Source organism: Manis pentadactyla, chromosome 12 (assembly GCF_030020395.1).
Source record: "Manis pentadactyla isolate mManPen7 chromosome 12, mManPen7.hap1, whole genome shotgun sequence".
NCBI classification, from domain to species: Eukaryota; Metazoa; Chordata; class Mammalia; order Pholidota; family Manidae; genus Manis; species Manis pentadactyla.
In genome coordinates this window covers 43,429,910-43,443,415 of record NC_080030.1, presented here as the reverse complement: position 1 = coordinate 43,443,415, position 13,506 = coordinate 43,429,910, and the positions used below count along the sequence as shown (strand labels likewise).

Genomic DNA, 13,506 nt, shown 5'->3' with positions numbered 1-13,506 from the left:
CAGAGAAGAGCAATATTTAAGTCAACCGTCTCCGTGGTATTTGTAACAGGTGTGGCCTAGGCCTCCAGCTGGGGGTTTGACATGTTCTCTGGAAATGGTGAGTCATTCTCAAACTTGCTGTAAACTCTCATGCATCTCTCACATCGGGTGTGGTGCTTGGAACTGCAGAGTTGCCTCCTGGCTTCCAGATTCTGTAAGTGACTTGGCTACGTCTGATCGTGTGGGGCGCTTCCCTGCTGCCATCCCTGCACCTCTGAAAGGGCTCTGCCATGCTCCCTCGCTGCTCCAAAAGTCACTGAAATCAGAGGGGATAAATCTCCCCAGCAGTGCTGCATCCTGAAAGGCAAAGAACACACCTTGGCATAGAGCCACACATACTGGGGTCAGATTGTCCGAGTTTGAAACGAAGCGATCAGCCCATTAGTCAAGATACTCAAACACTCCTTTAAAATAAAGATGATAATACTACCCACCTCAGTGAATTCCTTAATTCAAAAAATAATTATCAAGGTGCCAGGTACCATGCAAGGCACCGCTTTATGGACTTACAGTTTAGGGAGGAAGGCCAGCAGATGTAAAACTTTACCTGTGTGCTATGTGCATCAAAGGAGAGGTGGATGTTGTTAGGAATGTAGTTTCAGGGGTGGGAAAGGTGACCTTGTCCAAGGGAGACCAAGGAAGTTTTCTCTAAGAAAGTGGTGGGAGGGGACTGGCACCCACAGCCTTGTAGGCTGAGTTAAGCTTTTTGATCTTAAGAACGATGGGGTGCCACTGAAGTATTCTCAGCAGGGCAGTGGCAGATTTATGTTCTTAAAGTTGCTACCCTGGATAAAGGAATGAGAGTGGGTGTGTGGAAGCCATTAGGAGAATCCTGTAATAACTAGGGCAAGAGATAATTTAGCTTAGGGGTTAGTAGAGGGGGAACACGTCCAGGTCAAGGAGAGTTCTAGGCTCTAGAATCGATAGACATGGTGGATGGATACATAGATGGATTAGATGATGGGGCGGAGGGTTGGGGGGGGGGTCCCTTCCAGGGACCATGCATCCTGGAAGAGTCACAGTTCTCTACAGAGAGTAGGCACTCATTAAATATAAATTATTGTGGCAATTATTTACAAAGCAGCCTTCCCTTTGATCTGTCATTTCACACAGAAACTCTGGATAAATTTCTTTTTTTATTTTTTTGGCTGGCATCTCCTTCTGTGACTGGAGTTTGACCAAAGTCAGTTGGGCTCTGTGCCCAGGGACCTACCTCTGATCTCAGTGTGGCCCTTGGACCAGGATTTTCTCTGTCCCCTTCCTCCCTTACAGTGTGAGGGAGGTAATGAAAGAAACCTCTGGTGAGTTCTCCGCCTTATGTGAACATCCCTGGAGGGTGGCTCCGAGCCCTTGTGTGTCCCCCAACTGGGGCCACATGGGGAGAGGTGTGCTCTGGTCCCTGTCCCTTCCCCAGACTCAGCCCACACCTCCCTGCTCCAGGCCTTTGGGGCCCCTGGCTTTGCTTCTCCTCCTCTTGTTTGCATGCTGGACTCTTCTTAGGTTGGCACGTGCCATGCGCTTATCAGGTGGTGACCCTGGTTTCTTTCAGCACGAGTGGGACCTCCCCACCCCGGGGCAGAGCAGGCTTCCCTGACTGAGCAGCATCTTCCTGCTGGGACAGCACCAGCGGCCCCCTCTAGGGAGCTTGTGCACAGCACCCTCCTGCACGCTGCCCGGCTTTCCAGGGGGAGCGTGGTGCCCGGTTGTGCCTCAGTTGGCTGACTGTTGTAGTTTGATTCACACTTGGGACCTTTTACACATCCATGTATTATAATAAGGATCAGCACAGCCATTAATGGAGGGTCAGCCTCTCTCATTGCCCTGTGTTGTCGTCACCAAACAATAGTCTTTTTAAAAAAATATATTAATGGACTTTATTTTTAAAACAGTTTTAGGCATACAGAAAAATGAAGCCAGAGTATAGTGTTCTTACAGAAGCCTTCACTAACCCGTCCCTCCCCATCTCCCCTATGATAAACATCTGGCATTAGTCTTATGTATTTATTACAGTTGATGATCCAATATTGATACATTATTATTAATGGAAGTCCATAGTTTACATTAGGGTTTATTCTTTGTGTTTTATGGGACATCCTATGGGACTTGACAGTACTGTCACGTGTCCACCATTACAGTGTCATGCGGACAGTCTCACTGCCCTGAAATGCTCTGGCTTTGCTGTTCACCCCTGATTTCCCTGGAGCCTTTGGCAACCACCGATCTTAGTCTCCACAGTGCTGCCTTTTCCAGAACATCATGTATTCTGGAATCGTATGTAGCCTTTTGAGATGGGCCTCTTTTACTCAGCAGTATGTGTGTAAGAATCCTCCATGTCCTTTTGTGACTCGATAGCTCATTTCAATAGCAGTTTTAAACTGCAAACACGTGGTACCTGCTGGGCTGCACCTGGAGGTCTCCGTATGGGAATCACAGTTTCTTTTCCATGCCTGGTGTCCAGTTCCCCATGACCTCTTCAGTCTTACTGTTCTGTGCACCTCTCAATCCTGAATGCATTTGGCCAAAGCTGATTTAGGGGCTTTCCCAAGATCTGAGATGGAAAATGTCTGGGTGTGGTCATCTGCATTCAGGAAATCTTAACACCACGGTGGCCCAGATTCCCACTGGAATGACTGAGTCATGAGTAGTGTGGTGAGAGGTTTGGGAGCGTGGGAGAACTGCCTTCCAAGATTTGGGCTGTAACAGGCTTCGAATTAGTGGCACCTGAGGGTTCCAGCCTAAAAAGGTCTGCTTGGCCCCTAAGCAGTTTTACTAAAAAAGTGGGTGTGGATCATCTTTTATCAGAAGCCAGCCTGGGCCACTGTACTGAGTGGATGGGAGGGGACATAGCCAAGTGTGGCTTCTTAGACACAGACCGGATGGCCATTGACTTTTACTCTCTTTTGCTGACACCAGCCCTTTCCTTTGGACCCACCTGTTTGAATTCCCAGTGTCCTTACCCAAGTCCACTGACTGCCGCCCAGTACCAACTGAGCTATTGCAGGGCTGCCTCATCCATGCTCTTGAGCTGCCTGGTCCCTCCTGACCTCTCTTGTGATGTACATCCTGCTGCCTGTGTCCACCAGCTGTCTTAGTACCAGCTTGAGAGCCTGAACGTGGTGTTCCTCGTGCCGTGGGTGCTGCTGTAGAGAGCTGAGGGTCTAGGGGGAGCTGCTGCAGTAAATCAGCATGGGGGCGGGAGGTTGGGGTCATGTGTCCACTTGGTCACAGCCTTTAGGACATCCTCACTGTCCTCAGTTTCGCCATGACAACAAGGGTGTTCTCACCATCTTTATGAGAGGCATTAGCTGTCACTTACTTTCAAATTCCTCATCAGGGTAACAGCCTCCTGATTTTCTTGTCACTTTGGCATTGTTAAACGGCCAGCTGAGCGTGGTTAGTGTTCATATGCAGAAACGCAGAGCAAAGTGTTATTGTTTCCAGAGAGCTCTGCATCTGGGGATTTTTGCTTACATTTTCTTTTCTTTTTTCCCTTTTAATCCTTTTAGTTTTGAACGAATTGGTGATGTGTTAGGTCTTTACTTGCAATTTTCAGGCACCAGGAGTGAAGGATTCCCTGGAAGAGATATTTACATTGAATTCTCTAAAAGAGGAATCAACAGAGGAGGCGCAGGGTTCCTGTCAGCTTAGTGCCCTCTAAGGTCATGTAGCTCTTTGCTGGATCGGCACCACATGCTCAGGCGCCATCATGCCAGCTTTTTAGATTTGTCCCCATTTTCCAGGCGTGGGCGAGAAGGGCTAGGAGGGTGAGTTACCGCACCCCAGCTCACACGGGCTGCGAGCGGCAGAGATGCAACTGGAACCTGAACCCGCCTCTCTCCAGCCCTGGGCACCGAGGGCTCTCGTGTGCTGAGGAGTGGAGCAGCCTGCGGCAGATGCAGGAAGGTGGAGGTCTGGGTCGCTGGATTCCCATTTTGTGGCCTGTTCCCAGACGCCCCGGGGTGATTTTATCACAGCAGGGCGTGGCTTCCTGAGTCAGGAAGACCAAGGCTGGGGTGCACACCACCATCTCTGCCCTGGCTCTGAGTCCTTTTTTTTTTTTACCATGTCTAGAGAGCAATGATTATCTCTCCAGAGATTTCATTTGTTAAATCGAATTGCTAAATGTCGGGCTTTAGGAAGGACAGAGGTCTGGGGTGCGAGGAGACCAGCCTGGGGTGCTGGTGATCCCCAAGGAGCTCTGCAGAGCACCAACAGCCCACACAGAGGGTGGGAAGCGAAATGGGGTTCAGGCTGGGGAGCCCCTGTCAGCTTGGTGCCCTGCTGTCCTGGCACTCCTCCTCCCCTTCGTCAGCGACCAGGTCACTTCCCCAACTTCCTGCCTGGGCACCCCCTCGCCCAGCTGCCATCCTGCCCCACCCCCATCCCACCGCTCACACCCACCATGGCACCCACCTGCCGCTCCCGTTTAACAGGTGTGCACTCAGATCCTGCACCTTGCAGAGTGCTCTAGCCAGCCAACCTCACTACCCCGTGCAGCTGTGGGTAGGTCAGTGTGCTTGTTGAGGTGTGGATTAGTGGTGACCCGATAAGATCAGAATATAGACTGTGCTCCCGTCACCCTGGTCTAAGCCAGCGTCATCTCTCACTAGGTCATTTCTGCGCCCCGCCTAAGGGCCTTGGCTTATGTCTCACCTCCCATGGCCCAGGGTGATCCTTTTAAAATGGTAGATCAGATCATGCTACTGCTCTGCTCAACCCCCCAAGGGCTTTTCTCTCACTTATGGGACAAGTCAGCATCTTTCCAGGGACCCCACTCCAAGCTCACCATAGTAACAGTTTCTCAGACACCCCTGGGCCTCCTATCTCCCCCAAATGCTCTTCCCCCACATGTCCACACGGCTCCTGCCTTCACCTTCTTCAAGTCTTTTATTCAGATATTTCTCTCACCACTCTGAACACCCTGTTTAAAATTCCAGCCCTCCTATCCTTGTCTCTCCCCTCTGCCTATTTTTCTCCAAACAACTGATCACCGTTTGCTATGCTATATGTTGTACTTAGGTGCTGACCATCTGTCTTCTCCATCAGGATTTAATCTCGTGAGAGCAAGTATTTTTGTCAGTTGTTCATTACTTCTCTCTGTCATCTAGAAAGTGGCTGGCAGGTAGTAAGTGCTCGGTAAACGGATGTTGTGTGGATTTGCCCGATGCCCTTAGACCTGAATTTGATGTCCTGAGCTCTAGAATAACCTCACATGATCGGCACTGTGAATCTTTATATCTAAGAGCTGGTAGTCTTTTTACGTTGCTGATTGTTAGGGCAGCGGTTTTTAACCAGGCTGCTGTGATCTGAGCACGTGTCACAAGTAATTTATTCAATGATAATAGTGAAGGTAACAAATAAAGCTAGTTAACTGTCAGAAAGTTAAAACATAGTCTACGGTGTTTGTAAAATAATGTCAATATTGCTCATTTGTATCCCAGTGTGTTGAGCAGGAGGAAAGGGGGGGCACATCTCTTGTGGCTTTTCTCTTCTCTGCTGCAGTCACCATTTGCATATGCCTGACACTCCAGAAATGAACCTTAGCTGCCGGGTGTTGGGGCACCTGCTTTCCTGGGTGGCAAGAACAGCAGCCTCTGCTGATATTATTTAAAACATCCCTTCACTCTACCACACGATCAAGTTCAGTCAGGCTGTTTTGATTTTTTTTAAAGGAGGAGTTTGGGGAATTTTGCCATTTGGCTCTGAGTAAGCGTCAGCCATTGGAGGTTATTTAACTTTTAAAACAAGTGTGTAGGGGGGAAACACTGGTGCTAGGAGATCATCCCACTTGCTGAGGGTGTTGAAACTGGAACACCTTACCCTGGTTTACCCCATTTTAGAGGTTGAGGCCATCCTGCCCCAGCCCTTCTGAATGCCCCAGCCCTCGGTGTAGATGTCTGCCCACCATATGCTGGGCCCTGTGTCCATGTTAAAATATCACCTCTACCTTTTGTGCTCAGCTTCCCAGGCACCCTCCTCAGTCTTGATTTAAGTATATGCCCTCTGGCCTTCATCATCCACAAGTACACATGACTTACTCGTTTACTTTTTGTTTTCCTGGAGCACTTCTTCCCGAAATGGGAGGAAAATATATTAAGACATAAGACCCAGTGTGTCTTTAAGTGCCCATGGTTTTTTTTGGCAGTTTGGGGAGATGAAGGCATCCAGGTTGGAAATGGTTGCCTCTCAGGGGTTACACCCAGTGGCTTCCAGCTCACAGCACTGTCCTTAGGAAGCCTGATGACACCGCTTCTCTGACCTTCTATGTGTGACCTGCTTTCTTTCTGAAAGCTTCCCCAATCTCCCCTTCATCACCCATGTTCTCATATTCCACAGTGATGGGCTGTAGGGTATGCTGAACTCTTTTTTTAAGTGGAAAAGATTTCTTGTAGATTCCAGGGTTGATTAAATACTTAATATTGTAATATTTAAATATGTACCACTTAAAACCCACTATAAACTTATGGTTCTTCCAATTACAAAGTCAAATCAAAATTATGAATTAACCATTAAGTACCCAGCCAGCAGAACTCAAATGTACAGCATGAATTTACTGTGATGGCTGACGCCATTCCTTCTGTGATAGGGCTTAGGTCCAGGTTACCATAGTTCATTGTCCTTTGAGGGATGTCTTCTGGCTTCACGTGGTGTGAATAAGTCACTGAAGTGTTAAATCTACCCTTTGCCCTTTTCCTCATCAGCCCATGACTCTTAATATAATTCTGTTTGATGCCAAGGTGTAAACACAGAGCCGACTTGGTTATAGGATGGTTATCCAGATGATTCTTAGAATAAACATGCTTGGTTACAGACATTTTTTTGGGTTGTCATTCAAATGGAAACATGCAATGTAACCGTTTTCATGGAGAACTCGCGTGCTCCCTGGGATTCGGCTTGCCCCTGTTCTTTCTGGGTTCTTCCTATGCTGGTTCCCCCTGTGGGCTCCTAGAAAGGTGAGGTCTTGGAAGTGCTGGCTGTCTGATAGGCCATTCCCCGTGCCCTGTCCTCCCACTGCCCCTCATTTCTCCCTCCGCGGCCTCAGTGTGCGCAGTGTCAAGTCCTGTGGTATTTCAGTGGAGGTGGAGTCTGCGGAGAACTGTGAGCCGCTGTCACTTTCTGGAACTGTTAAACTGTCATAGAGCTTGAAAACCATAACCCATTTTCAAGCTGTTTCAGCTTAAGCCTTCCTGCCCCCTTCACGGTTGGGAAGAGACAAGCATTTGTGTTTTTTAAGAAGCTGACACCACACTTAACAGGGTCCTGGTATACATTTTCTGGCTAGTTAGAAGTGTGCATGCGTGTGAGACGTGGGGAGCGAGTGCGGTGTGTGTTTGCACCACCGGGTGCATCCTGGTGCCTGAGCCTGTTGGGAGCTCCCAGCTGTCACAGGCCCTGCACGGGGCTGTGCCTCTGCCACTCAGCACTGCAGTGTGTCCCTCTGTGGTGGCAAAGTGGGGATCCCTCCTCTGCTTATGCCTCAGAGTGGGGGACTGGAGAGGCCTAACTGAACTGCTTGGTTTGTGAAATGTCTTCCAGATTCCAGGTAACAGGTGCCCCTATTATTGAATCTTTTCCAAAACCTCCTGGGCTCAAAACCTGGATCTCCCTTTACTTTTTCCTTCTTCCCTATCCACCATCCGGTTCATCTCCAGGTTCCATCTGTTTTGCCCTCCCTGTTAATCACTGTTTTAAAGTCTTTTCGTTCTTGCTGCAACTCGCATTCATGCCCTGTTACGTAACACGGGGCTGAGCGCAGCCTCCGTGCCTCCTCCCTTTCGCCCAGGGCCCTGCAGTCAGGCTGGCTCTCCTTCTGACATTTCCCACCCTTGTGATGGAGCCCACAGTGGCCACAGTCTCTGCCAGATGAGGGGAAACTGGTAGCCTGCAGGTGGATAGATTTTGTTTGTCCTCAACAGTATTTTAAGGAATTATTCATCAACTTTAAAAAATCAGGATATTTTTACATGAAAAATCTGTATTTTCAACTTTTCCTAAAAAACTTGGAAAATCTGGTGGCACTGAGCATATGTTCCTGAAAGGTTAGAGTAGGGGGGAATGGGAGTGTTATTTGCTGCCTTTCCTTGGGGCATGTTTTCTCCATTTTGCCACACTCCCCACTACTCCTTATAGCCCACTAGCCTGCCTCAGCTCTCATTTCTGTTACCTGTCTGGCCTCCATAGATATTAAAGTTTTCAGCACAGAGCTGTCTGACTCCCAGGTCAAGGATCTTTCTACACGCCATTCTTAGAGCACACCTTGTATTTTTGCCTCCCATGTACCATTTTGCCTCGTGTAGGTGCTCTCTCTCCCCTTTAAACCTATCCAAGTCCTGCCATTCCACAAGGCTAGCTTACATCCCTCCTTTGTGAAGTCCTTCCAGCAAGCCCTGGGTGGAGGTTTTCCTCTCCTCCTTACCAAAGTATTTAAGAGGTTGTCCCTCTCTTTTGGTGCCATCATATATTTTGTTCTGAGTTTAGATTGACAGTTCCTCCAGGGCAGGCCTTCATAATGTCTGACAAACAGTGGCTTACATATAGTGGATCCTGAACAGACGTATGGCCAGAAAGATTCATAGAAATAATCAAGGGCCTTGTTCTGTGGGCACTAACAGGAAGGGTGTTGACTAAATGTTGGGTGATGTTAGCTGGTGACTTAACCCAGTGATTGTTTTACTTCTTGTCACCCCTGTTTGGGGATCTGTGTTTAATGTAGGGAAATCCCCCAACACAACTAGCCTCCAGTACAGCAGAGTAGGCTGCACCCACTCCCTTGTTAAGGGATATTATCTATTCAGTGATACTGCTATATACAGAAGAAAGAGCAAAAGAGAACTTCAATTGGATTTGGAGTATGTCCACACTCCTCAATAAAAATATTGAGCACCAAATAAACACAGGTGTCTATACTTCTATACTTGATACTGGGCCAGACTTTGCTTCCCAGGATCTCCCACATGTCCCTCCATGGCCCAGGTCTCTATGTCCTCCTCACCCGGGTTTTGGCTTCAGCATCACTGACCTTCAAAACTTGGCCTGTCCCATGTTACTAGTGCGCATCCTGAGCTTGGACTTCTCCAGCCCGTATCGGATATGGGTGGGGGTAATGGGAACCATCGTAGGTTGGGGGAAAGTGCCGATGCCCGGAACTATTACAATAGCTCAGTCAGTGCATACTCAGTTTGAATCAGCTTTCCCACCTGGAAAGCCAAGCCTAAGGCTTCCCAGCCACATGCCATTGGGTAATAATAGTGACCTTGCAATGCTGGGTGTTTTCTTTACTTCTCTTGAGCTCCTTTGAGAGGTGAGGGGGCTTTGCTTTCCAACATCTGGGCCAGAGGGTAGGTGGGCTCTAAGGCAGTCCTGTCCCTTGGAACGACAAGTCCTATATCTGTGTTGTTCAGTGCAGTAGCCATTCACCGAATGTGGCAGTTGAACACTAAAATATGCCTGATGTGACTGAGGAACTGACTTCTTAATTGTATTTCATTTTAGTGAGTTATAATTGAAATACCACATGTGGACAACCCAGATCTTGAGGGTTGGGGAAACTGGGTCAAATGCAGTGCTGAGCCATGTGCAGTTCTAATGAGAGGATACCTAATTACCCAGGCCTCCTGCGTGGGTGGGACTCTGTGTTGCTACACAAGTAAAAGCCCATTTGACCAAATCTGGCGGGGCATCAGCGCTAAATAATGTTTGCAGGGAAACCCATTGCCGTGCTGTTACGAGGAGGCATTATTTACTCATTCTTTTTCCTTTAAGAATAGCAGATGCTGAGCCCCCCTTAGCTTTGATTGCTCAAGCAGGTTCTGTGTCTTGCTTCCTCTGCTTGATTTCATTATACTGTGACATAAGTACATGCTCTGTGTCTGCACCATGTATAAATGCTGAACCCAAGTGACTGTTTCGGGGAGTAGTGATGTAACTTTTCTGGGGAAGCTGTATAGACTGTTACATAGATCGAAACGCGTGTTTATCTCTTCTGCTTGGCTTTTCTTCAATAGAGTGAGTTGAAAAGGGCTGTGGGTGTTTGGTCTTTTATGATGGTTATTAAAGCCACGCTGTGCAGTAAATGTAGCTGCAGTTGTGGGAACACAGCACAGTGTCCACCAGGCTCTGCTCCAGGGGCCTGACCACCAGGGAGGCTCTGGGAGTGGTTTCTCCTGAGCGTGACTTCCCAGCTGCAGTCTGTAGTCCTGGGCCGCAGGTGGTTTTGGGGTCTAGTGAGTTGCCTTGCTGGTGTTTCAGTCCCCACTGGTCTTTCACTATGGAAAGTCTGGCAAACCCTTGAAAGTGGTAGGCTATCTATTTATGGCCCCCCAGATGACTCCCCTCCCTGCGATCTTCCTTTCAGCCATGTGTCAACTATACACACAAATAAGAAGTTGGGTATGGGCAGTGTGGAGGGAGAAGATGCCACATGGTAGAGGGCAAGTGGTGGCAGCCAGGGATGCTGGCACCGATGGATGGAGGGAAGCAGCATGCATATCTGGTGTGTCTTTCCTGGTGACCTGACAATGGGTTGAAACCTTGGGATCCTCCTGGCATCCACTGCTTTGATGGAGACCGCATCTGTACCCACATCCCTGCTCTGCCCCAAAGAACGGCATCTCATTTGAAACAGTGGCTCTGTACCAGTCTGAGAGACAGACTGACTGGGTGAAAGTGTGGCATGGATGGAGTCTAGTGAAGGACAGTGGCCCAGCCACCTCTAAGCAGAGGGCAGTGAAGGCTGTGTCCACTGCCTCCTGTAGATCGAGTCTCCAGGGCCTGGCAGTATGGTACTGTCAAATATTACCATAGCCAGACAGAAACTCCCACCTGCCTCCCACCTGCTGCTTTTCTGACATCCTGGGAGCCGAGTGATTATGTTCTAGTCTTATTCCTAGCACTTCTCTTCAGCAATTCTCCTAGATACCAGCTAGGGGTCCTATAATTCAATTCAGTTCTACCTGGAGTGAATGTCAGATCCCACAAGTTAGGGCCTCAGTCCCACAAGACTGCTCCTACTTCAGCTACTAATCACAAGTCCCAAGTTGTTCTTTGTACTCTGACCAACTGGCTATAAATTGTGGTTCATGTGTCCCCCTTCATGGGTTTGATAATTTGCTAGAACCACTCATAGAACTTAGGGAACTACTTATTTATGTTTACTGGTTTATTACAAAGGATATGGTAAAGGGTACAGATGAATACCCAGAAGAAGAGATACATAGAGTTGAGTCTGGAAGGACGTGGAGTGCAGGAGCTTCTGTCCCGTGGAGTCTGGGTGTGTCAACCTTCTGGCACGTGGATGTGTTCACCAACCTGGAAGTTTCCTGAACCCCCTACTATTGGGATTTTTGTGGAAGCTTCATCACATAGGCTTGATTGCTTAGTGATTCCATTTCTAGCCCCTCTCCCCTTCCAGGGGGATGAGGGGTGGAGTGGGAAGTTCTAAACTCCTAATCATAGCCTGGTCTTCCCAGTGACCAGCACGATTCAGGAGCTCATTAAGGCCACCTCATTAGAACGAAGGATGCTCCTATCACCCAGAAAATTCTCAGGGATTTAGGATTTAGGATTTCTGTGTCAGGAACTGGGGTCAAAGTATGTTAGAACCAAAGATTCTAACACCTAGCACCCTCATTTACAAGGATTTTAAGAGCTCTGTGTCAGGAACTGGAGGCAGAGACCAACACATATTTCTTATTGTTTCATATTCCTCACTTTCCTCAAAACACATGGGTCCCCACTTTTGTGTTGTAGCAGGAAAAAAATATTGGTCGAGTGCTATCACTTAGTAAATGCATTTTACTAGAAGAGAGATACATACTCAGAAAATCAGCCATGCCCCTGGACCAGGTGACCAGCTGACACAGAGCGGCCAAGCCAGGTGAGCACACAGGTGTCTCCCATGCAGGTTTCATTCCAGCTTCTGGGGACGCTCCTTGGCCATCCCTGTGGCTGGGAGGAGTTGGTGTGCAGGTGACCCCTAATGGGAAGGGCAATTGCAAACTTACAGCACTCTCCTAAATGCAAGCCTATTTCAACATTCCCAGAGGCATGGGGAAGAGTGGGCTAAGGAGAAGTGAGAGGCATCCAAGATCCACTCTAGGTCAGAAGTAAGGATTCCAAATTCATGAGATCTTTTGTCACATTCCAGCAGGACTTTCTTGTCCTCTGTTCTGGACTGGATGTCTTTGGTTACAGCAACTTTAAACTCCAGTCCTGTTCGCTGAAACAATGGTAGGGTTTTACTTGTGGGTAGGCGGGCTTCCGAGGTGGTTTGGCTCAGTGCCTCTGGGATGGTACCCAGAACCCTCTTTTCTTATTTCTCCCAACTCTACCCACCATGAGTCAGATTCGCCCCTCTTCATAGTTGCACGATGGCAGGCAGCAATTTCCAGGCTATAAACTTCCTCGGCCTGCTCTCGGTCAGGGATGCTTCTGTTGAGAAAGTGGCTTTTTCCAGAGACCCTACTGGCCTCAGTTGGCTCGTGTACCCTCTCTGGAGTCAGTAACAGGCTGGAATTAGAGCGATGATAACCCAAGAAGAGCCTTGGAAACCTGTGGAATCAGGTTGTCCCCAGGCCCAGGACCGTGAAGGGAGGGCTGTGCGGGTACAGATCAGGTGGTCACCAGGAGAAGGAAGATGTTGGGTAGGAAACTGCCAACCCCCTGCTATCTACACGTAAGTGCAGTTCTTTTCCAGAAAGTAGAAAATGGTCATTTTTAAAATACTACTTTTTGCTGCTTTGTGACTCTTGAATCTTCTTTTCTCCCCTCTCCCTCCCTGTCTCTTCCCTTTCTTCTTCTTCCTTCCCCTTCCCTCTACTTCCTTTTTCTTCTGTTTTCTCTTTCTCCTATTTTCCTTCCTTCTCCTCCTCTCCTTTCTCCTTTTCCTAGTCTTCCTAGTCTTCCCATTCGCTGCTTAACTGTCAACCCCCTTAATCATGATCTCGTTATTTAACTCAACTTAATTGGTTTGGTACAATGTAGTTTCTCACTAAATACAATGGTATCACATTTGCCTCCAGGAAGAAGAAATGCCAGATGTAGAAATTGACATTGATGATCTTCTTGATGCAGATAGTGAAGAAGAGAGAGCTTTAAAATTACGGGTAAGCAGCTTTCAAAATCTAGAACTTTCCAGCCATGGATGCTTGAATCCACTTGGGTCTCCAGAGCTTGGCATATGCTGATTGTGCCCTGTGGTGGTGTTGGCACCAGTATGTGGCCAGCGGCAGTTTGCAGAGAGGGAAAGCAATAGGATGTTAAATATTCACCCTCCTGAACTACACATCTTTGATGATAAAGCAGTTGTGAACCGCAGTCAGTTCTTGAAGCACCTTATGACTTTCTCTGGCCTCATTTTCTTGGGAGAGCTGATTCTCTCCCAGAGGTGCATTTGCTAAAGAAGGAAATGATGTTTCATGGTTATATGAGAAGAGGGGCTGAATTAGAAATGAATTATCTAAATTAGCC

At 48.1% G+C, this 13,506-nt stretch overlaps 1 protein-coding gene across 1 annotated transcript in view; it reads left to right on the top strand.

Annotated features, from left to right (window-relative positions):
* The window catches only part of PPP1R14C (protein phosphatase 1 regulatory inhibitor subunit 14C), a 93,044-nt gene that overhangs the window by 47,803 nt on the left and 31,735 nt on the right, over positions 1-13,506 (top strand). The window contains exon 2 of the mRNA XM_036906957.2: positions 13,059-13,142. Coding sequence (XP_036762852.1) covers positions 13,059-13,142 — 84 coding nt within the window. The remainder of the gene's footprint in view (positions 1-13,058; positions 13,143-13,506) is intronic.